Source organism: Lepidothrix coronata, unplaced genomic scaffold (genome assembly GCF_001604755.1).
Source record: "Lepidothrix coronata isolate B3197 unplaced genomic scaffold, Lepidothrix_coronata-1.0 Scaffold277, whole genome shotgun sequence".
Taxonomy (NCBI): domain Eukaryota; kingdom Metazoa; phylum Chordata; class Aves; order Passeriformes; family Pipridae; genus Lepidothrix; species Lepidothrix coronata.
In genome coordinates this window covers 582605-607837 of record NW_016690457.1, presented here as the reverse complement: position 1 = coordinate 607837, position 25233 = coordinate 582605, and the positions used below count along the sequence as shown (strand labels likewise).

Here is a 25233-nt window from a genome sequence, read left to right as displayed (position 1 = left end):
AATAGGCTGGAGACTCACATTGGGCATGTGTACTCTGAGCTTTGTGCACAAGGAGGACATGAGAAGGCACGGAGACCTCTCTTGAAGAATTAAACTTGTTTTACTGATTTGTCAGGAGAGTTAGAAGCCAAGGGAAAATTAATGAGCGGAAAGCAGCCAGGAAAAATCTAGTCCAGTTTATTTACTAGAAACGGCATGAAACAAGCTATTCTATTGACCCTCCACTGCTTCTTGATGAGATTTATTGTGAGCCATGAGCAAGTTCGACATAAGTCTTGGAAAAAGTGTATGAACATAAGCACCAAATAAAATGAGCAGCCAAATTCCTGGCTACTCTGTCTACTGACCTTAACAGTTTTGCTCACTAAGGCCCTTTATTTCAAACAGCATCTCAGAGAGAATCAAGGCTGCCAGCTCCACTTTTGAACAGAACTGAAGGGACAAAGTTAATCCACCTGGATCCTGGTTCTTGCAATGGTTTGGGCTGTTGTCAGGTCCTGTCCAGTTGTTTGTTGGAACATATTACACCAGCCTGGTTTTAAATGTGATCTTTCCAGATTAATAGTGTAAGAAAAGATCACAGAGCGTATGTTGTTCAAACACCGCAAGGCTGAGAAAATAGGAGAGTCACCTGCTACTCTGATGAACGATCACCTAAATCCTGCATGTGCTGAACTGTGCAGGTATCCTGCAAGATTTTCTGAAGGAAAAAGGACTAGAAGAGCTGTCTGTTGTTGAATAGTTCTCATCCATGGTTTCCTTGACCTCTTTATTTATTTCCTGATTTCTGAATATTCTGTCTTTTATATAAGATGAAGAAATGCAGCATCTTTACTTACAGTGTGCTTGAGAGCCATATATATATACTTTAGACAGGAATAGGACAAGCTTTGACCTTGCTAAAGAGAAGGGCCTTGGATAAATGCAAAGGTATTACCTGCTGGAGTCTGTGGAACACTGGGCTGCTCAGCTGTGTGGGAGTGTATCTCCCTTTCTTCTGGCAAATTCTTGGCTGCAAATAAAAAGAAAAATAAACTCAATGGTCATAAAATTTCTTAATGCATCTATAGAAAATGTTTGCATTTCCAGAGGTGGCATAGTGAGTTTCCTGAGCTGCTGCACACCTTGAAAGCCCATGCAGAATCTCCACAGAACATTACATTTCATGGATTTAATTTTTATCTAGAATTACTTATTTCAGATCAAACAGTATCAGTAATTTTCTCTTAAATTCATTCTGATCGGTAAAATATGAGAAGGGAAAGCCAGTTATTTCAAGCTGAAAAGCAGCTGCTCTGCTAACTTAATCCTCTGTAGCAAAATAATACAGAGGAGATTTAGATTCTCCTCCTTTTCCTGCCACAGATATGGAATTATCACTTGCTTAGATAAGGATTTGCAGCAACAGGATCACGAAAGGGGAGTTGAATGAAACCTACAGGCAGAACATTGAGACATGGGCATCTGCTCTATCCTGGTGTTATTCCTGCAGGATGCCACTTCCATCTGGCAGTGGTTGGGGTAGATCTGTCCGTCTGAGCCACACACGGGCTCCCCGTCGTAGCCACAGTCCCGCGAGCACAGGCACTGCTCAAAGTACTCGTCCTCCAAGCAGCCAAAAATGTTGTTGCAAGGCCCAGAGTGAACAAAGCCTGGGAGGCAAACAAAACCAGCCAAAGCAGTAGTTTTGCATAGCACAGGGGAAGGGGAAGATGGAATGGAAATATCTCATTGATGTAAGTTTTCATCTTGAATTCCCTAAGACTTCTACCACAAATTTACAAAAAGCCTTTCTGAAAGAACCATATATTGCAACAGCTTCCAGACTTGGGATAAAGCAACTATTTTGTGTGCCACAGAGCACAGAGAAGAACAGAGAGTTTTTGGGGAGTTATTCCTTTCACTGATGCATGAAATTGTTCGATCTTCCTACAGTTAATTGTGGAACAATATCGCAAGGTATTTTAGAGAAAGAAAATCAAATTGCATGGTAAAGAGTTTTTACCTTTTTGTTTACTGACACATCTCCTTGTGCAGGTTCTTCCAGAACTAGACATTATAGCTTGCCTCTGAAGCAAATCATAGTCACTTTGGTGCATGAAGAGCACAAGTGCTCTGTTTGGGTGCCATCAGTTTAACAGCTGAATCCCACAAACCTTTGTAAAACTTCCACTAACACAGATAGCAAAACAGAACATTTTTCTAAACATAATTTTGAGTTCTGCATGCCTCTGGGTTCCATTTTCAAGAAGATCTGTGTGGCTTTGGTCTAACTTACCAACCCACTGGCTGGCTGAGCTTTCCACCTCGTTGCAGGTTGGGCCATCACAGAGCTCCCGAGCCAAGGGACTATTCTCACTCACATTGTAGAAACGAGTGGCTTCAAAAGCTGCAGGTCAGGAAGAAGGAGAAATCACAGCTGAGCCTCCTGCCTGGAGCTCTACTGCTGGCAGGAATCAGAGGAAAACAGGCACATACCTGGCTCATAGTAATCGTACACTTTGATAGGAACAGGAGCTGTTTTCCCAACTATGTGCTCTCTGAAAGCCTGGAACTTGACACAGGTCATGCACTGGCTGGGAATCTGTGTGAAATGATGTAAAAGATTCAAAACCTGCACTTTAAGTGAAGAGAGAGACAAATAAACACAGCATGTGCTCTAATGTAGCATGCTGAGCATGAAGGCCCCTCCAATTCTTAGTACAGAGACAGAGATAATGAATGCAAGCCAAACAGGATGAATTAAAACACGACCTTTAAAACACATATTTGCCACACAACAATGGCAAACCTGACACTCCAGCTGGTCACCTATCACCACTCCTGTCATCAGGCTGCTGGTTGACCAACTAACAATTTCCTGCTGCTGACCAAGCCAAGACAGCTCTCATCTTCCACTCTCAGGTCTGTGGTGTGATTAAACTGCCTTTAGCAATGCTAGCTGTACCTGAAAGTGAGATTATTTTGAGGCAAAAACTAAGTGATATATGCCTAGAAATGCTCTATGGGCTGAAGCAACTCACACGCATCAAATGAGGCTCAAGCAAATGGCCAGTTAAAGGTGACCCTCACCTATGAGGGACCATCAACACCAACACGCTGTATCTGTGCCTTATCCACTGGTTATTTGCCTTTCAGTCATTTTTTATAAGAAACAAAGTCATTACCTCATCAAAATAAAATAGGACTTTTCTTCCATCCACTTCATATCTTTTTAATCCAATTTGCTTGTTCATCAATAACTGGGGAAAAAAAATAACAGGTTTAGTTTCATCTCATTTTACAGAAATGAGGTAGAAACAAGAGAATAAGAAAGATTTCAGGCTGCTTAGAAAACTGATCAGACATTAAACCCCAGGGATTTCTTCTGCAGGCAAAGGATGTTTCCATAAGAGAAGGGAAATGGAAAGAGGACTGAAGTTGCTGTCACACAGCTGAGGAAAAGCCATCTGTGTCCTTCCCTGTGACCTGATGAGGAATTGCTTGCAAGGTGCACAACGCTGAGGGCTCTTCCTGGTCCCTGGTGAATTTATCCCCCTTCCTGAGTAGCTCCCAGATTGTTTTCAGTACCAAGGCTCCAGCAAGACCTCGGAGATCCCAAAACACTCAATAAAGTCTCTCCTTCAGATCACCAGGGAATCGCGCTGGGTATTAAAGGTTCCCTTCTCCCACCAGCTGAAAAATCCAAAACATTCTTCTGCCAGTAAAATTAATCCTCACATTTGAAAAGAGTAGCCATTTGAAAGAGCCCCAGGCACCCCTCCCTTTTGACGAATGGGGTCAGGCCAGGCCTCTGCTCCTCATCTTCTGTCCCTCCAAGGCCCAGGGATTTGGGATTTGCGTTGTACCAGCCAGGCCTCCAGACTCACCTCTTCTGTTTTTTATTTATTGAGATGATCTGCATATCCAAGGAATATCAGAACATGATCTAAGAGTACTTCCCATATCTACAAAGCTTTATTTAAAATTTTCCAGAATTTATTCCTGTGGTTTCTGCATTTGGAATACTAATATCTCAATATTATGACTGTCCTGCCTGATCAGTCATTACTATTGCAATAAACTGTATTCAGAACATGTCTGCCATGTAGAAAACATCTAATCCAGAAACTGGGGATGATGAGGGTCTGTGGAAAAGGACTCTTGTGTTTTAATCCCAGCTTGGGGAACTGAGTAAGGGTCAGAGCAGATATTTTCATTCTCAGTCCCATTACTTTAACCTCTGTCAGACAATCCCATTTGTAACATAGGGATAATATTCCCTTGTATTTCTTTTAGTGTTCCTAAGTTATTTTGAGACCTTAGACTAAAAACTGTGGAAAGGGGAACAAAGCATCATCTTTATTATTATTATTATTATTATTATTATTACCACTATTATTATTATTATTTAGAATTACATGAATCAAAAAGCATTTCCACTGAAATCTGCCCAAACCTGCGACCATCGGCTTTAACTGTGCCTTCCCTCAGGAGAGTGCTCCCAGTTGTAAAACCCTGCTCCCAAGCTTCCTGCTATTACTATAACAAGCAAAGGAACATATGTTTAAGTCCCACACAATATGGAAAGGGCCAATTTAATTTGTCCTTATAATTTTAGGGGCCTGGTAGTGGCTGTTATTACTCAGCAGTGGATGGCTGCAGACAGTCCTTTTATGAGGGCTCAGAAGGATTGGCGCCACTGGGAACTGCTTAGCTCAGCTAAAGTCGCATTTTTTCTGGTAAGGTTTGATATACACCAGCCTAGGGTGACCTCCTGACCCTGTCGACACCCAGCATTATTAGGAGGATTTGTGGCTGCACAGCCCGGGGCTGCCCTGGGTGTGCACAGAGCCTTCATTAACCAGTGCTGCCCTGGGGCTGCACGTGGGGCTGCTGCTCCCACACTGCTCCCTTGGGAGGGCAAACACTCACAGGGAAATGTGATTTACAGCCCAGGCCCTCCCAGCCAGGACAGGGAATGGCTGGGATGGCAGGGAAACGCAGCACAGGGAATGATGGGACTTGCCTCTGCTGAAGGTGGTGTCCAAAATACAGCATGAAACTAATACAGTGGATGAATTTTATTTTGGGCCCACATTTGATAGCCATGAAACAATCACAGAATAACAGGATAGTTTGGGTTGGAAGGGACCTTAAAGCTCATCCAGTCCCACCCCCTGCCATGGGCAGGGACACCTTCCACTAGCCCAGGGTGCTCCAAGCCCCATCCAACCTGGTCTTGGACACTCCCAGGGATGGGGCAGCCACAGCTTCTCTGGGCAACCAGTGCCAGGGCCTCCCCACCCTCACAGGGAAGAATTCCTTCCCAATCTCCCATCTAACCCTGCCCTCTGGCAGTGGGAAGCCATTCCCCTTGTCCTGTCTCTCCATCCCTTGTCCAAAGTCCCTCTCCAGCTCTCCCAGCCTGAAGAGAGCTCTCTCTCTCTCTTTACACACTGGAAGGTGCACTAAGATCTCCCTAGAGCCTTCTCTTCTCCAGGTGAACACCCTCAGGTCTCCCAGCTTGGCTCCAGAGCAGATGTGTTTGTGCAGATGGGGTTATGTCTCATCTTTGCTCCCTACCTATAGATCTGCTTGAGCTTTGCCACCACATTTCATTTTTAGAGATGCAAAAGCATTTCTGCAATAGGAAAGGTGGAATTCAGCTCTTCAAGGGGAACATTCCCCTTCAAAGGTGCAATATTCTTCTGAATTTAGCAAAATCTCCTACTGCCCCAAAGGAAGCAGTTCTGATCTGGTTATGGGAATAGACTGCCCAGTACTGGTTCCCAAGAATTCAATCCTCTCTCCAAAATGAGGCACCAACTACATAGTTCTTTGACCAACAAAGTTTCAAAATTGTGTTTTGAACCAGCTTTCTTGTGTCCCACAAGCCCTGAAGCAGAATGCACTGCACGAAGCCCCTGACATCCTGCTGGCATTTGCAAGGACTGATCAGCTCTCTGCTGCAGGAACTCAGTCTTACCAGTTAAGAAGGAGAATCAGCTCATTTCCCCTTAAGACAGGAAGAGAAAGGAAAACAAACCACCCGTTATTCCATGCCCAGAGACCTGAACAGTTGGGGCTACACTGGTACTGTTGCCTTTCTACCCATAGAGGCAGAAACATGAGATTCAGGCAAGATGCCACAGGGAAAAGCACAACCAACTGATGTGCTTAGTGCTGGAGAAAGCCTCATGTGCTGGAGAGATCAGCTTTGGCAAAATAATTCATGTGCAGTAGCAGGCAGCTTGTTTTAACCCTCTGCGTGCTTCCACCCAGGCCAGGCTTGGGACTGGGACAGAACAAAGTGTTCATGGTGCTTCTTCCCTGTGAAGGTGGGGAGGCCCTGGCACTGGTTGCCCAGAGAAGCTGTGGCTGCCCCATCCCTGGGAGTGTCCAAGGCCAGGTTGGACGAGGCTTGGAGCACCCTGGGCTAGTGGAAGGTGTCCCTGTCCATGGCAGGGAGTGGAACTGGATGAGCTTTAAGGTCTCTTCCAACCCAAACCATTCTGGGCTTCTACCCCAAACAGAAGTGTTTTGAAACACTATAGAGCCAGTTCATCCGGGAATCAGAATCCAGCTTCCTAATGTTAATCACAGATTTACAATTATCTCCAGTGTTCCTGCAACTGAGAACATGTGCAGCATTCCCTGGACACAGGTTAGTGCAAACCAGGAGACACAGCACAGGAGGGGCTGCACGTAGCAGCCTTTCAGTAGTAATTACAAACAAAATAAGCACATTTGGTTTCCAAGTCTTTCTCTGGGACACCTGTGTCTGGCCCAACCTTGTAAACAACCTCAGAGCAGAGCACAGCTGCCCTGGCAAAGGAAAAAGTGTTTAGGGACCAAAGGGACAGAACCTGCACAATAATACATAAACATGTGAGACCTTCTCAGGTCCTCAGCTTGGAAACCTTTAACTCAGTACCCTGATGACCCCAGAGAAGTAGACACTTGCCCAGTACAGCCTGGAGGATGGGAACTCCTATTTTTGTAATGAGTACAGGGATTTGTTCCTTAACCTAACAATTTTCCTGTTCTTCTGCAATGAAAATCCCTTTATGTTCTTTCTTTCAACTCCTTCCCTCCACTGATAAGACATTCCAGAGGTTTAAGACCATAAAGACATCCTGTTGTTCTCCTCCTGTGCCATTTTGAGCTCTCTGCCTTAAGCCAGGTTGTTACCCATGTTTTTTCCGCCATTATTTACATAAAGAGAACTTATCTGACAGCAGTACAAATGACTCCAGCACCTTCAGTAGGAGCAGAGAAAACAGGAACCAAACCCACTGCAGGTCCCTTCACCTGATTGTCCTCCTTTCTCTTACCACGGAGATACTGGAGACTCCTACCTGTGGCCTTGACTCACCTGAATAATCATATTCAGTTTGTTGCACTGTTTGTTGCACGTGAGAGAGAATATCAGGCCCAGAAGGTCATCAGGCAGATAAAAATTGGTGTGTTTTACATGCATACATTTGAAAACAGAATTCTCAACATGCAGCTTGTGAACTGATACAAATAACTTCGATATTTCTCTTTACAGGAATAATTTCATATTTGATTAACACAGAAATATTCCAGCACAGGTCCCTAACACTGAAAGGATGCAATTCCTTCTCAGGGATTGATACACAAGTTTCTGTGGCCTCAGTGACAGCCCAGGAGACCGTACGACAGCAGCTTCTGACATGGATTGTCAGCCACTCCAGAGGCACATATCTGCCTCATTTTCCCCAAGAAAATATAAATATAATAGAATTAATATATATAATATGTAATCTATAATATAATAATATAAATTAGCCAGATCAAGCGAAATCCTAGAGAATACAAAGCCATGGGCACTTTTTCTTGAATTAGGATGTCAAACAAAACTGCCCATTCTTTACCATGGTTCTACTTTAAAATTACTTCCCCAAATCCTCCCCCCCCCCCCAGTATAATGAAGAACTTATTAACAGAAGAGATCTTCTGGAAGCAAAACGTTTTTTAGCTCTTTACCAGTTCTCAAGGATGCAGAGATTTTACACCTCTTTGGTTAAATAGTCCTTAAAAACTCTTTGCTGCATAAAAACCTCAGCAGTGAATGTAATGTTCCACAAAATGCAAGGAATGCAGTGCTTCCACGAATCTAAAGCAAAGCTCAAGATTACAGTTCATCTGCCCTAAAGGGCTGGCTGGGCACAAGGCACATTCTGTCCACCTCAGCTTGGCTGCAGGAAACATGATTCTTGCAGAGAGGAGTGAAAAAAAAAAAAAAGGCAAAAAATTCCAAGACATAGAGCCTCCAAAGAAATGGGATCCAGATGTTGGAGATAACACAGCTCACTAAGCAGCCATAAACAGCTCCTGTTAGAGCACATTTGCACTTCAGCTTTTCCAAGGGATCTCCATTAATTACTGTGCACTGGCTCAGGGAGAACCTTCCCTGGCTCTGGTGGTGCATTTGTTCATCCTGCTCAGAACATCTGGTTACTCATTTCAGAGAAATAAGGTTTGACAAGTGAAATCTCGTGCCTTCCCCTCATTTTAATTCCATCTTTTCAGCGGTGCTCTGACATTAAATGGCTTTTGCCCCCAAAAGGGAATCCCTCCCACTCATATCCCAGCTCAAGGTCATGCTTTGCATTCCCATTCCAGCATCTTACCTGCTCCAGGCTCTCAATATCTGCCCGAAAACCTGAGAACAAGGGCACTTCCAAGACAGCCATGTTTGAGGATCCAGAGTGCAGCCATCTTCCCATGGGAACAAAAACAGGAATAAAAACCAACTCAGCAGCCGAGAAAACAAATGATACATGGACAACTCAGGAGGGAGAACAAACGAAATGAACTTCAGAAGAAAAAAAAATATTAAAAGGATCTACTTTTCTCTGAAGTGCTTATGGAAAGGCACAGACTACTTGGTTTTACAAAATCCTCTTTTCTGCTTTTATTCAACAAAATTATGCCCAACTCGTGGGGGCAGAGATGTAGGAGATGTCCAGGGAAACGGAAGCAGAAAAGCAGCAAAATGTCACCCGTGGGGCTGCTTGCTTTCTTTTTCAATTAATCACTGAGAAAATGCACTTGGTAAAAGGAAAACAACCCTTGAAGTAAAAGAAACTTTTGTTCTTTTTTAAGTAGATATACATAGACTGTGGTGGAAGAGGAATGTTACTTCCCAACACCAGGCAGAGTCATTCAACCCTGGAGTTTCATAAAGGCCATTTCCCTCCAGCATCTAATTGACACTGAGAAAAGTATCTTTGCTAACGAGTCAGCAAACTCACTCTGTAGTTACTGATGTTAAAGAATTCATTGCCCATATTATCTTCTATACTATTAATGAAAACTCCAAAAACCCACTGAAATTCAGAGTTCTTACTGTTGAAGAGTTCATTAAAAAAACCCACACAGGAAGGGGTGGAAAGAAAGTCTATTTGGACCATTGCAAAATCTCAATTTTTGCAGTAAGGCAGAAGAGTCGACATCCTAACCCAGCTCCTGCTAATCCTAGAACACTCCTTTTCTCTGCATTCCCAGCCAGTTCCGAGCTCTTCCCCCTTGGCACTTCACCTGTTTGCTGTTCAGCTGCACCACCGTAAGCATGGACCCAGGAGGCCTCATTAGCTCATGCCCAGCACTGAGAAAACACATTTCACAGCTTCCAGGACCAAATCTGTCAGCTCTAAGCTGGAGGCCCCTCTCTCTGGAGACCCCCCCAGCTCGGGGGTGGGTGGGTGAACTGGCTGAGGCTGGAACACCCCACCCCAGCTCTACGCCTGCAGTAGCATGAGGTGGCCTGGGGACAGAGCCAGCTGGCTCTGGGTGAGGAACTCCAGGCCTGACAGGCTCCCACAGACATTAACCCTTCTTAATTCCGACCTAACTCCATGACCTAACTCCACGCTCCATACTCCCTAATAAATCACAGTGTCCCTTTGCCTGCATTTTCCCCTTTCTCTGTTATATATCACATTCCTGTGTTCTCCTTAACTCCTCAAAAGCACCCAAATGACTTCACTGAGCATGACAACAATTCATTACACCCTGAGAACACCCTCAGCTCAAAATATCTCAGTTGTCAGCCTTAGATGACACTCCTCTCTTCATGTGCCTAAATAAGATGATGATGGAGTTGAGAGCATCATTACTGGGAGAAGGGGAGGAAAGGAAGATTTTGTTTGCTTTTGTTTTCTTTCCAAGCAATCCATCTCCTTGCACTGGGCTTCCTCTCAAATTTCTGCCTTTGCTCCAGCAATTCCCAGGGCAGGAGTTTCAGAAATATCAGCAGAGGGGTTGCATTGATGCAGGGCAGCCTCCTCAGCATCTTCAAGGCACTGATATGACAAGACTTTATAAGCCTGACCCTTCCCTAAAACAAGCTGAAAATTCGGGCAGGGGGAGAAGAGGTTGGGACAGTGATATTGTGTTATTACAGCCAGTCTGGCCCTGGCAAACTTTTGGATGGTGAGACTGAGTTGCTCGTCACTGGTTGTTCTCAGTGGAGGGAGGAAAAATTCAACTACACCAAAAATTTCTGGCCAAAGATTTCCCAGGTTTGGGGCATTGGGAGGCAAAGTCTTTGCCACAACACAGCGAGAGGGGCAAGGGGCAAGTCTGTGACAGGGAAAACAAGATCCTAGCTTTGCCTGAAGCAACTGTGTCCAGGACTGCAGTCACTGTGTGGCCTCTGCAGGAAGGAAGGAGATAAACTGATATGGGAGCCAGAGTTTTCCATTTTCATGAATCACATCCAAAACCCTTCACTTGATTTCTGTTGTTTCAGGGAAGCAGCACCCCCACTACCTGCCACACTCCCAGTCACACATATGCAGATTAGTTACTAATTTCTTGGGAATGGTTTCTCCTGCTGTAAGCCCTCCTTATTTACTTTGGTTGTGTTTTTCCCTGTCTGGGTCAAATTTCCAACGACCTCCTTAAATATCCAAACATTTTATAGAGAGATCAGCAATCCCTGACACCTGCAACAGTAACTAATATGATTAAGCAAAATATGTAAGTGGATTGAATTCAGGTCAGAAACTATTCTTGCTGCTGTTTGTCTATAGCCAACCTGTCTTCTCATAATAACTTGAGTTTCCCAAACTATAAAATGAGACAGAACTACTAATGTCTTTGCAAAGTGCTTTGAGAACTAGAAATGGAACTTCTGGCTCATGCCATCTTCAAAAATTATTTTAAATTTCTTTATAGGGAACAAGGAAACAAGGAATGAGCTTTTGAAAGCTTATTAATAAATTTCTGCATGCATTTTGCCTTTACCAGGTTCCAAATTCATACCATGGCAATAAGCATCTCCCGTTGGGTTTTTGGTATCCAAAACTGAAGAGCAAGGAACTCAAATAACAAAGTCATGTCAATAATATTTATAAAACTATTGACACAATTAAGATATTAGTTAACCTGTTGAATTTACCTCGCTCTTTGAGGCTGCTAAAGGAAGCCTGTTACTGAAGACCTAGAAAATAATCCAGAACTTTTTCTTTTCCTGTTGATACAAGTATTCAAACATTCCATTTGTCATCTTCAGGTTTTGGAGAGGGAATAATGAAACTTAGTGATAAAAACCCAGGGTGTTGCCACTTTTGTAAATTTCTTCTTACTTCTCTATGTTTGACATACACTTGGCACTAAAATGCTCAAAGCCAGCAGGCAACGTTCAAGAATGATCATGGGAATGACTCTGTCCTACAGCCCACAACGGTAGCTGAAAGTTCTCTTACCCTGTTTGAGACACAGACAGTGCAGCAAGGAAGAATTTGGTGATGCTGATCAGGAAACTAAATGTTCTGGTGAGGAACAGGGTTGGCGTTTCCTACCTAGTGCATGTCTCCAGTATGACTTTGTACTCCCGATGGTCCTGATCTGATGCCGGGTCATCATCATCCCCCAGAGCCCTCTCCCTGTGCAAGGCTTCAGAGTGATTCTCATCTGGAGAGCCAGAGTTCAGGGGGTTGGGAGCCTGGAGATGCTGCTCTGACTTTGGCTCCTTGAGGTTAACCAGGAGCTGGAAAGCTGGTTTGGCAACAGGATCAGGTACATTGTAAGTGACGTCAATCTGCAGCAGAAAGGGGGAAAAGCAAAACAAATCAGTTTATTAGACCCCAGTGTTTCATACCATCTACAAATACTCCCCGAAGACCAGAATAAACACCAGATTTCTTCAGCGAGAGGAAATGGGAGGAAGAGAGGCAGCAGAGGCTTTACCACATAGGTATATAGAGGTAAAGCTGAACCAGACCAGATCCACCCTAGCACCACCACATTTACTTCTATAAATTAAAGCAACACCACATTACATCATTACTTTGAGAGAAATTCCAAGTGTAACTCCTTTCTCATAGCAAAATGGGGTTACAAGTAGCAAGCAGACTGAGTTTAGAGATCATCTGCTCACATCCTTTCTCTATCCCCATGGCAGCCTTACCTGCATCAGACAGCAGCCTTCACCTTTGGCACTCACAAACAGCCCTGTGGGAATACTGGGGATCTGGGGAGAATCCACAGTTAAGACATAGATAAGACATGGCACTCAGAATGGAAATTAATGTCAATTCAGCTTTATCCTGTACAAATATCTTTATGGTTATAAAGGAGACTGCAGAAGTGAAGTGACTTTCAGTCACCTGCATTTACAATGACAGAAAAAAGCAGCCGCACAAAATAAGCCTCAGGGGTGAAAATAGGGTGAAAAATGCCTTTAATTTTGAGTGCTGCCTCCTTCATACTAGAACCCAGCCATAAAACCCCAGAAAGTCCCCAGATCTCAGTGTTTAACTTGTGCTTTTACCATCCCGGATCCAACTCCTCAGTCAGAACTCAGCTCACATGGATTGCTTTAAAAATTTGGCCACACAAACACAAAACCACCTACCACTGCAGTCTGGAGGACTTTTTTATTCATCTTGTTGAGCTCAAATGTCTCCTGGTAGTCTAGATTAGTAGAAGCCAAGGAAATGGTCAGGTTGACTCCTCCAACATAAGAAAGGATGGCATATTCAGCCAGAGCCTGCAGGGCCACACAGGTGTCCTGGGGATCAGAAGCAGGAGAGATTAGAATAGTGAAGAACACAGGAGTAAACTTCCAAACAACTGTGCTCTACAGTCACCAGCTTCTGGTAGCAGAATCTTCCTTAATTCAGATGTCAGGGGTTTGCATACTTTTCCTGTCATAGGCATCTGTGAGGACAAGGACGAGTCTGGGTTCCTTTCAAATTATCAATCTGGGAAAGTTTTTCCTCTTACCAGAATACAAACAATTTCCATCTGGACTCTAGATGAAAACTCCACATTCCTGAATCAATTGATAATGAATCAAAGCTATCTTTTTCCAGAGGCAGCCCACCTGAGTAGATGAGAATCCTCCCAGGGCATTCCTTTGCTGTGAAAGCCATTTTACCACAGGGAGCGCAGAGGCCACATCTCCCAGGAGTGTGTAGGTCAGAAGGGCATAGGATGTCATTTCCACCTCTGCAGAAACAACTGAAAGGGAGGGGGATTAAAAAAAAATAAAATATCAAAATACCATCCAGAAGTGAAAATCTAGGCAGATCTACAGATAGTTCTATGAATATTCATTAAATGAAAAATGAAAACCATAATTTTAAGAGTCTGTAGAAGCAAACACAGGAAAATATGTCTGCACCCAAGATACATCACCTTCCAAAGATATCTTTGCTTCCAACACAAGCTCTTACCTTCACATAACAGATTACCTTCTTTCTACTTGATTGTATCCCATAAGGAATTTATCTCCCACTCCAGTTCTACTTTGCTGCCGCCCCTACTGTATTCCTGTCCTGAGATTTTCATTCCATATCCAGCTACATCCTTCCTGAACATTGGTGCGCCTACATCATATCCACTGTCAGTGGCTTTAAGTGATTTGAAAATTACAGCATGATTCAACAGTTGCTGTGGCTTTGACAGCCGAAGTCTGGAAAAACAGCTGAAGCGTCAGTGGACTGGTGATCAATCCTTAGGCCCATTTGAAAACACAAAGATAAATAGCTCTGAAATTAAATGGATTTGACTTCCCTCAGGTTTCCATTGCAAATGATTCCTTCCTGATGGAATCCCATATGACTCTCACTCTTCTGTCTTTATAAAACTGGAGTGAAACCTGGCAAGATAGCTGGGGCTGAAGAGCCCATCCTTCTCTGGGCCACATCCTGCTCTGTCTCATTTGTTCTTTCAGCATAACATTACCTGCTTTTTGTGAGCTCTCCTTTCCTCTGGTCCCTGCCCTGACTGACTGACAATTTCAGAATACCCTCTATTATAAAAACAATTCAATAAAATTCATGCAGCCATTGGGCTGGTGATGCAGCCCTTTTTTTTGTCTCTGTCTTTGCACTACAAGTACCTGATTGAGAGAGTCCATCATTAAATCCCATGAAAGTATCTTCATCAGCAACAAGAGTTCCTGTGAGGCTCCAGTGTGTAAAACCATCTGGAAAGAGAGGACGGTGGGATACGTGTGTTATCAGACCAGGAGTTCAGATGAGCCTCTGTGTGTGGGAACAGTCAAATTCCCCTTTAGAATTGACTCCGTCCCTGCCCTGAACTGCACTGTCCCTCCTGTCAGATGAGCAGTCCCTGGGCAAGAGGCTCCCTTTGAATTGCAAAAATGACTCAACATGACAAATTAGATAATTCTTGGATTTTGGATTAAAATACACCAATACACCATCAGGGAATGTGAGGTGTTACAGGGCAAACACTCATGGACAGGAAAGGCACTGCAGAGCCTCTGCTACACTTGTCTTCCCTCAGCATCAGTGGGACTGAGGTCTCAGCCCTCCCCAGTTACAAAGTGAAACTGTGCTGTGAGGAAACATCTCACAGGCTCCATCCTCTCCAGTAACTCAAACACAGCATTCACGGAATATGCTGAGTTGGAAGGGACTCACATGGATCATCCAGTCCAACTCCTGGCCCTGCACAAGTCCATCCCCAAGAGTCACACCCTGTGCCTGAGAGTATCATCCAAACACTCCTTGAGCTCTGTCAGCCTTGGTGCTGTGCCCACTGGCCTGGGGAGCCTGTTCAGTGCCCCACCACCCTCTGGAGGAAGAACCTTATTCACTCTGTATTTGCTTGTTCCTGCAGGAGGACTGAGAGCTTGGGGTGGCCCAGGAGCTCAGTACCTTGGGTGATGGCCATGCTGTTCATCCTGCGCAGCATCACTGCTGCAGAGGGGCTGTGCAGCAGGGTCAGGGCATAGGCAGTCAGGGCAGTGGTGTAGGGGTCTTTTGCTGAGTACAGGTTGGACTCTAAGAAGTGCTTTGCTTTGTCAACAGCTGTTCTTTCTTCCTGTATTTCGGGGAAAAGAGCCCAGACATGTTACCAGCCTCTACATCTCAGAAGTTAGAATCACTTTATCACTCACTATATCATGTCCATTTTTAAAAAAAAAAAAAACAAACAAACAAAAAAAAACAAAAACAAAACCAAAGCCAAAACCCACTAAAAATCCAACAACAAACTGGAAAGATGCATTTTGCTCTCTGCAGAAGCTGAAGAAATTCCATGCCCCTGCAAGGCAGATGAACAGAGCAGAAGCAAGTTCTCCACTGTAGGTTTGATTGTGTTCCTGACACTCTGGAGCGTCTGGCAGACGCCAGAGGATAATAAAGGCCAAGGTTCCCAGGGGTCCCTGCAGCCAACAAACATGTTTTATTAACTCCCTCAATGACCTCACCGTGTAGGAACGTGGCTCTGATAATTTATAGAAACAATTTAATTGGACTTGATGTAATTTGGTTTCCTTTGATTTCCCTGTAGCACTAACCTTCCCCTTCCTCATTTCCTAGCAAAGATCATTAGTAACACTTACAAATCTCTTCCATGGAAAACCATTAGATCCACAGAAAATGCACTTCCAGTAAGTAAAAATGCTGTGGCTGTCTTGCCGCACTGCAACCCAGGGAGAGCATCACATCACTGCTCAGAAGGGGGCACTGGAGGGCAGGAGAAAGTTCCTCTGGGAGCATTGGAGGATTTTCTGAATTTTTAATAAGGTTGAAAGCCTTCCACTCCAACAAGAACAAGGGGTTAGGGGGCATCTGCTTGCAACTGCAGGATGATTTCTCTTCAGGCTCCACATCAGAAGTGCTGAGGTTATCAGAGTTCCTGAAGGGATAGTTCTGTTTGCACTGGTTGTTTCAACATCTCTCCAAACTCCCAGGGTTGTGCCTCAATGGACAATCCTTTTGTCTGAGTGCAAATCACCAAGAGATGCTCCAGCATCCTCCTCCTTTCATCTTCCAGGCAGTTCTACCTGTCCACACCCTTCACCCACCCCATCCCTTTCCCTTGGCTGCTGAAGAGCAAGGGAAGAGCTGGATCCATGGCCTGCTCAAGGAGACATGTTCCCAGTCCTAAATAGTGGGAATGTTTAACTATGATCTCATCTGAGCATCTCCATCCTAGTGAAACTGCATGCAGGCAAAAATACAGAGGACAGGAGCACTGTTTTACCGTGAGTTTTAAGAAGGAATTTCTGAAACACCAGTTGTACTGGAAATTGTGGGGGGTTTTTTCCTAATTCAAAAATCACGCAGTGGAATTGCACATTCTGACATAGCTGTTCTCTTTTCTGTAGTGCTCCTGTTCTGTCTCACTACAAGGAAGAAAAGGACTTTTCTGCAAAGCCCTCAATCCCACATATTGCAGGAGAGCAGCTCTCCAAAGGCACTGTAATCCAACAGCAGTAGCTTTTTGGCCACAGCAGCCAAGACAGACCACAGGAGTTTGCTGTATCCCCAAGTTAAATTGCTGTTAGCACTAAGCCAGGTTTTCTGAGCCTTTCTAGGCAAGCAACCAGGATCTGCAAAGGCTGAAATCACACCTTGAAGTTACAAGGCAGAAAACACTTTTTGCAGGAATTTCTGGGAGAGGTTGAGGGATGGAGCTGCAGGGAAGTGTTTTGCTCTGGTAGAATAATCATGAGCTGATGGTAGGGGGGTGGGAGATCACCTTGAATAAATTCAGACCAGATTCCTTAACTTTAGAATAATCTCAAGGCTTTGCAGCACCCTCTGTTACCTGGATGCTGTCACTCAACTGATCATAGAACCTTTGAGAGCAAACAAGCAGTAAAGTGAAGTTTAAAAAAAAGAGAGAATTTCATAGAACATGAAAAACTGAGAGCTGTTTTAACTGAGTTTCTGTTACCTCAGAGGTGACACCTGTTTCCAGAAGAGATGCAACCACATAAGCTGTCAGGGAGATCTTCCCATGGATTCCACCCTGGAAGGGCAAACAACACAAACTACTGGATGAAAATTAGAGAAGAGGACACTGGATAAAGAGTCTTGAAGCAAGACAGAGAACATGTTAGAACTAGAGAAGCTGAGGCATCACAGAATCTCTTTTGGTTGGCACATAAAGAGTAGGAAATTTAGGAACCCAATCCAACATTGGTTGGACCCAAGACTGTCCCTGGCAGTGGCCTGAGGACGCACTCAGTGCACACAGGACTCAGGTGTTTTGTAACACTGGACATCTTGCTTTCCCTCCTCTGGGGACACCACACAGGCACATTCTGACAGATTTGTTTAAACTGAAATTCTCCTACTTCTTCCAGCCATTCAAGTGCAAATTTCATATTGAGCATAAGGAAACTGCATCACTTCATGCTTTGATAATAACTTCAAAAATGTTCTTGTTGCATGATTTGGATCCCGTATGGTTTTTACCTGAATATCTTTATTTAGTATCCTGCCCATAGCAGGAAAAGAACCATCTTCTTTCTGGTGCTGGATGATCCAGTCTTTGGCAGCTGTCAGTTCTTTTGGGTCAATGAAAATAAACCCACGAGACTGAGCGAAGGACTTGAGGACAAAAGCCGTGAGCCTGTAAATAGGAATGTATCATCTTTACTGAGAAAATAAATTTAAAATAAACTATCAGTAAGGGAAAACCAACATTCTTAGAAAGCACAAATTAAAAAAAATCATGTTGGGAAACATTCAATATTGTTGTTAGAAAGTTCATTTGTAAAAGCACCTGAACACTGCCCAAACTTCTTGATAAGAACAGGGTTAGGGGTCAACTAACTTGAAAAGTAGAACCCAAAGATATATTTGTTGTAGTTGTGGCACACCCTGAAATATAGTTCTTTTTTTATAAGTGCTCATCTTCCACCTAAATTACTAAAGTTTTTAAGTCAAGAATCAATATTTTTAAATTAAGAATCAATATATTTCTTATAAGAAATCCAGATCCATTGCTGAAGTCTGAGGCTGCGTTAGACTTTATAGAGAATAAAGATTTAAGAAAAGCACCAGAAGTGTTTTTGGAATTCTAAACCTCTGACAAAAAGTGTGAGCACTGGCCAGCTCTGGGAGATTGAGTCATCCCATTTACAAGCCCCTGAGGAATGGGAGGGTAGCAAACATGGCCTAGCAGGGGAGTTTTCAAGTGTTAAGTAATTCCATGTCACCATATTGGACATTGAGGGACTGGGAGATGCTGGAGCTGAGATAAAAGTTCACTATCTCAGAAACAGTGAGGCAGCAGCAGTGGTGGTTCCCCTCCAATGAGTTTGTGAAGTAAATCAGTTAAAACCAAAATACAAAGCAGACAGAGAAGCCAGATGACAGCACAGGCAAATGAATGAAGACAAGGATCCACTATAGCTGAGCCAGAGTCAGCAACACTGAGGTGATGTAACAGAAACCTCCCAGGCCATGGTGTCCCCAGGAGCACATCATGAGATGAGCTGATTCCTTAGTTTCTTAATTTCTGGCTCTCCTGTTGTTTGACTCTGAAGGTCCCGCTCTTATTCTCAGAGCATAAATCCACCCCATTTCATCCATGAGGGGATATAAAGCACACGGGATAAGAATTCTTTGGGGGGTTTGAGTTGGTTTTGATAGGGTGTTTTTTCCCTACCCTGGTAGAAGCCTCAGCCACTCCTAGAGACAGCCCATTTCTCTGTACATGGTGAATGGTGAAGCTCCATTCCCTGATGGAATTTGGTGCTTAAATACTCCATAATTGCTACTCCACTTCCAAATAGGAACCTTAAATAGGGCTTCTGTGCCTGAACTTTATGTCCAGTGTATAAACTGGGGGGAATTACCTGAAAGAGGGGCCCATCTGGGTTCGGGAGGGAGAGTCTGGCATCGATCAGTGAGTGGTGAGCAATTGTATTGTGCACCACTTGGTGTTTTGCCTTATTACTGTCAATATTATTATAATTTACCATTATTACTGTATTTTTACCTTATTTCTGATCACTAATTTGCTCTTATCTCAACCTACAAGTTTTACTTTGATTCTCCTTCCCATTCCACCAGGATGGGGGGAACGAGTGGCTCTGTGGTGCTTAATTTCCAGCTGGGCTTAAACCAAGACAGCATATCAGTAGATCTGACTATCCTATCTGCTCCTGAGTCCTGAAATAACTATAACACACCTGTTAGGGTAGTAAGAACATTCAGCAGCACTGAAGCAGTAATTCTGTACTCACTGAGTATTTATTTCTATTTTCCTGTTTTATTTCTATTCTCCACTGTGTGCAATACCACAATAGAAGCTGGAAAATTCCTCTTCTTTCCCAGCCAACTGTGTGTTTTTCCCATTTAGCAAACACTTAACACTTTTCTAACTCTGTTTTAAATAGCAACTCACCACATACTCCCTGATGAATCTCTCTCCCCAAAAGCACTGTATGAGCCATCTTGTCTCTTGTAGGTCAGCTGGCGCTGGTAGCCTGGAAGTCACAAAAGAATTGGGGGAGTCCAAAATCCTCACATAGAGAAAAACAAGAATTTCAAGTGAATGAAGACTCAGAGCATCTGGCACTCATGTAAGGGATTCTGCTGCCCCAGGCAGCCTCTTGTTCTGCTGTGAGTGAGAGCCAGCTCTGTGTCCATACAGCTTATCCAGAAATCCAGTCAAGATAACATCTGGGACACTGCAGCTCCTGCCTTTTGGACACTTGAAATGTTAGAAATGTGATACTCCTCTGAAAAAAATGCAGTATCAAAAGAAAGATTTTTTCCTTAAGTCCACAGCCACTCTCCTTCTGCTCTACTGAATGCACAATACAGATGAAAATGGTTTTTCTTCAACAGCACAGCTGGATTCAGACTTTTCTCCAAAGCTGCTGCTTGGGACAACTTAAGGTAACTGTAACATAACAATAACAGCTGTGATCTTGATGCCCTTGAAGATTTCCAAGCTACCAGGACTGTCTTAAGGCTTGTTTTAGGCAACATTATTAACAAGTTGAAGATAAGAACTCTCTCCTGAAATGTCTTCTGAGACAGAAAATTAAGAAAGATAGTCCAAGTGTTCTTCCTACCAGGAAAATAATTTGCTTCTCAAATCTGTTTGTCTATAACCATGAACTGCTCTTCCTAATAAAGCACTCTAGGAATACAGGAATATATGAGTTGAGGAACACAGAACACACACTTGGAGAAAGCTCTTAAACACCCATTGGAATCAAACCCCTTAGAGTGGGTATTTCTGATAAGGAAACATGTCAAACCTGCAAGAAGATGGTGTCAAAAGACATTTACTGCTTGCTAATTTCTCAAACACATCAGTAGATGTTTTATTCCACACCACATGACATTTTCATGAGAATGGGCTAGTTTTTCATTTCCAGAGGTGAAGCTTCCTTATTGACCTCTCCAGATACAGGCAGCTCCTCAATCCCTGAGTAAGGACTGCCCATGACTTCTGTACTTTTCAGTTGCTCTATAGGCTTCCAGTGCTCACAGGGAAAGCAGGTGGAATGGTTTGAATGGGAGGAACAAAGCCCTAGAGATTACTGATGCTCTTGTATTAACCACATCTTTGCCCAAGGATTGCGGCACAGCTACAAACACATGGCAGAAAGCCTAAATAATTGTATTATTTTTTTTCCTCCTCCAAACAATAGGTGTGACATTAAATTAGATTCCTTTTCTTCTCTGCAGGCCTCAGGTTCAATTTACTACTGAGCCCTTCCTGCTTAAATAGTTCCTAAGTGTCCATTTCCAGTGTGTAAATGGACACATTGAGTCTTCATACCTCTCTTATCATTGTCTCTTGGAATGTTCATTTTTAATTCAGTTGTGCTTCATTGCTCTTACACTTATTCTTCTTTGCTTCCAAGGTAGGGAGTGGTAGACTTGATGTCTTGCTAGCTCTTCTGAAATCTTCCCTTTCAAACACTCCGTGGATGTTGGGACTCACTGGAGAGATTCACCTTCCCAGTTTTCCCCTGTTCATCTGCTTTTGTAGAACTGTGTTGTGGGGAAGTAGAAAAAAATGCTGACTGGTTTAGCTCAGGCCACTTCTAAAGTTTAGGAAACACATAGGAATTGTTGGGTATCAGCACTTTCCACCATGGATGACTAAGCGAAGAAGTTTTCTGGCTTGGTAAGTCACAAAAGCCTTCTGGAGTGAGCAAACAGACTTTCTCCATCTAAACCTTGCACTTGGCAGGGCTCCAATAAACACAGAAGAGTTTAAAACTCTTGAGAATTTCTTCTGTCAGGGTTAATTAGCAAGCAGAGCTTAGAGCCAAAAACTTGGAAGGTTTGCAGATTCTTAAAAGGAAACAAAAGCAAAAGATGTTGCAAAGGAAACACTGACTTGGACTATTAACAAATTCCCTTTGCCTCATTGCTCTCAGCAAGCACAAAACATTACAAGTAGAATGAGTGGAGCCAGGCAAAGGAAGAAGCACTGGGCTTTAGCTGCTGAATACAAGAAATATCTGGCATATTCCATTTTATATTTATATTTTCAGAGGAGAACCACCTAATCCTGTCACCTCTGATTTCATCACATGACTATTGTCTGACTCATACACAAGAGAGCTTTGTCCCTTTGGGTCATTCTTGTTTTTAATGATCTCTGAATTCTTACTGAAAATTGCACTTTGTTATAAAACTATTTTGCATGTGGCTCTTCTTAAGCAAATGCTGAGAAAAACAGTGCAGAGAAAAACAGTGCAAAGAAAAAGATAGATTGCTTTGAGCTGCTTAGTGAGGTAGGACAGGACACTGAAAGGACAGATAAAATCCCTCATTATATGCCTCTAGGATAACTATTTTGCATACTAACTTTTGATTTTGGGTACAATGTTACTAAGAAAATAGTGTTAAAAAAAGAAAGTCCAGAGAAGAGCCATGTCCTGACTAAAGTGATGGAAAGACAATTCACGAATAAGGCAAAAAAATGTATGGATTTTTAAGAAAATTAGTTTTCCTTGGCTTTCTAAGATGTTTAAACATAGAAATCAGCTATCTAAGGAAAAAAATAAAAAAGATAAATCAATAAACATCCAAACTAAGAGTTATTGAAGGGAAACACAGGTTATGTATCAAGGGAAAACATCTTGCCATTAAAATCTGTTAATCTGTGAGATTATCCTACAAGAAATGATGAATCCTCATCACTTGGGCTACTCTTGATTAGAAAGCATGACAGGATACAAGTAAAACTCTCTTCTAACTTTTCTCCATTTATAAATTGTGAATGTAATGAGTTACCTTGAACAAGGTAATCAGTAGCTTCGATCTCCACCTCATGACTGAGTTGTTTGGTTTTCTGCAGATATTTCAGGACAAAAACATTGGGAGCAAAATGGATCATGTTCTGCTCCCCACAGCCAAAGGGTAATCGCAGAAGGTTGTCCAAGTTGTTCAAAGTAGGACCCATCACATCTCCTGTTTGAGAAAGAGGTGATATGTTCAGTATTAGGCAGTTAGACTTGACTTTTGGTGTCTTATGATTAAACCCTGCCTGACTACACCAATATCACCGGTTAAATAAACTGTATCATAAATGGGAAGTCCTTCATATGTTAAATCTTAGCCCTTCAATCTTTTATTGGATTAAAGAAATTCCACATTTCAGAGTTGGATTGTCCATGACTTCCCAAATTAAGGTGAGTTTAGAACACAGCACGATTTGTGATTATGATGATTATGAAATAAATACCGTGAACTCTAACAGACAGTGCCTCTGCAAAGCTCTCAGTATCAACTTTAAATCACTGTCAACTCAAACAGGTTTCAAAAAAGTGACAAAAACCCCCCCAAAAATCATTTGTCCTAGAATTAAGTGGCATAAACCTGTGTAAATGCCTATGACTATCTTATCAGTGTAAATGCCTATGTCTATCTTATCAGGTGTGCATTACTCAAATACTGGTCAGAAGCAAGTAACAGCTGGAGTATCTCTTCACATTTGATACCCAGTGATACCTCCTCAGAATTGATACCTATGATTGAAGCCGTAGCTCTTTCTGATCCTGGAATTATGTTGTGGGGAACTCCAAGAGTAAATGCTTCATTGTGATTTTCATCAGTCTCTTCTTTTCTCCAAATTTTAAACTCTCCCATTGACCCCCAGCCTGTGGAAAAGCCAACGTACTTCACCTCAAGCTGTTTGGGGACTGTCCACTCCACAATAATAGACTCATTTAGCATCCGAATACCGTGGCCAACCTGAAAGGGACAGAAAACCAGGCAGTTCCAAGAACCCATACATACATTTGGAGTCACTCTTGGACCCCCTAACTCATGTGTGCATCAGAGAACATTGTACATGGATCAATACCTTTCTCTTTCCCACCCACAAAACAATCCAAGGAAGTTTAATGAGAATTCCACAGGTTTGACCTTCAAGGACTAAAAATGTTGAAGACTGAGGTCCTGAGGACGCACCAAACTGATTTGTTCTGAGCAGATTTGTTCTGATTAAAGAATTAAAACAGAAAAGACAACGGGAGAGAATCTTTTACCTTTTACACCAACCTAAGGAAAACCTGCCATTTGTGTGCTCAGACTCTGTTTAAAAAGAGACTTTGAGACGCTTACAAGAATTCAGTACCTGGATAATTCCGTTTTTCCAGCTGATCCAGAAGCTGCGGAATTCATCCCAGGAGAGGATCCCAGGTGTGTCCCTGCTGGCCACAGGTTCACCCATTTTGCTTACGGAAATCCACGTTTTGCTGTTTTGATGTCCACCAATAACAATCTCTGTCATCTCTGCCATGTCGCGGGGACCAGAGGACAAGGCCAGGTGAGCATCATTGTGGGCTTTCACAGCAATATCAAAGTGGGTCATCTGGGCAGGTTTCTGCATGTACTGGTACTCATATTTGTTAGGTGTAGATATGTGGATTTTCTCTAGTCAGAAAAATAATGGAATGTTGTAAGAATTAGAGCTGAGCTTACAGACTTCAAAAATAACCCACTGCTGATTACTAAATTTAAACAAACACATCTTTCCTAAGTAATGTTTTTCTCCAGCTTCTCTTAAAACAAACTATGAAAGTAAACATGGATGTTTCTTCTCATCTTTTATTTTTACATCCTTCCAATAAAGAAGATACTTCAAACTGCTCAGCTGAATTTCTCATGAAGTCTGCAAGTGATTTTTCAGTTCAAATCTAGTAGTCAAAAGCAGCTCTGTTTAGCTACTGGAGCCAATTCTGAGCTACCCAAATCTCTGGCAGAAAGGACATACTGATTCCAGAACTGAATTTTAAAAGACCAACTGAAAATATAGTACAGTCCCAGTTACTGTCCACAGTGCTGAATACTCAAACTGTTTCATAAAGTAAAGGAATTTAATGGCCATTTCCAGAAATCATTTGGGCAGTTAGAACAAATTCATAATTAGCCAGCCCGGTTAGAAAGACTCTTTATTCAGAAATTCTTCCTACACACCATAACTCATCAATCACAGAGAAACGGACACAAAAATTTTAATTTTTTTTTTTAAAGGAGATGAAGTCAAATGTTTCTATTTAAAACTGAATCAAACAAACTGAATCTCTCATTCAAATCATGAACTTACCATTTGGGCAGAAGAACACACTGTAGGTGTATTCTCTGGACAGTCCCTCTGGCTATAGAAAGACAGAAATCCACACATAAACCCACAGGGCTAGGATGAGCAGGAACAGATCTCAGTTTTACTTAGAAAACACAGAAATGATATTCTGCTGCTGTACAGTTGTTTATGTCCTTTATAGGAAAGAGATGACACCATGTGCCAACCACCAGCAGAGAACCTCACAGCACAGCACATTTTAGATTAACAGGGTAAGTTTATCCAATAAAATTTCCATTCCTTTTTCTCCTGAACAGTATTGAAGATTCACCAGGTAAACTCAGAACCACATAGGCTCTTTCTGTACAAGTATCACTACATTATTTCCAACCATGGAAACAAACCACAAATCAATTTGAGGATTCTGATAAACCTATCCAT

General features: G+C 42.7%; 1 protein-coding gene across 1 annotated transcript in view; it reads right to left on the bottom strand.

The window, feature by feature from the left end:
- Window positions 1–25233, bottom strand: part of CPAMD8 (C3 and PZP like, alpha-2-macroglobulin domain containing 8) — a 51209-nt gene that overhangs the window by 4673 nt on the left and 21303 nt on the right. Inside the window, exons 23-41 of the mRNA XM_017836368.1 lie at window positions 24817–24868; window positions 23845–24143; window positions 23234–23459; window positions 22500–22676; window positions 19639–19720; window positions 17700–17856; window positions 17176–17250; window positions 15147–15312; window positions 14363–14449; window positions 13343–13479; window positions 12872–13027; window positions 12425–12487; window positions 11817–12055; window positions 8640–8727; window positions 3168–3242; window positions 2479–2584; window positions 2279–2389; window positions 1440–1652; window positions 938–1012 (exon numbers count right to left, since the gene is read on the bottom strand). Coding sequence (XP_017691857.1) covers window positions 938–1012; window positions 1440–1652; window positions 2279–2389; window positions 2479–2584; window positions 3168–3242; window positions 8640–8727; window positions 11817–12055; window positions 12425–12487; window positions 12872–13027; window positions 13343–13479; window positions 14363–14449; window positions 15147–15312; window positions 17176–17250; window positions 17700–17856; window positions 19639–19720; window positions 22500–22676; window positions 23234–23459; window positions 23845–24143; window positions 24817–24868 — 2584 coding nt within the window. The remainder of the gene's footprint in view (window positions 1–937; window positions 1013–1439; window positions 1653–2278; window positions 2390–2478; window positions 2585–3167; window positions 3243–8639; window positions 8728–11816; window positions 12056–12424; window positions 12488–12871; window positions 13028–13342; window positions 13480–14362; window positions 14450–15146; window positions 15313–17175; window positions 17251–17699; window positions 17857–19638; window positions 19721–22499; window positions 22677–23233; window positions 23460–23844; window positions 24144–24816; window positions 24869–25233) is intronic.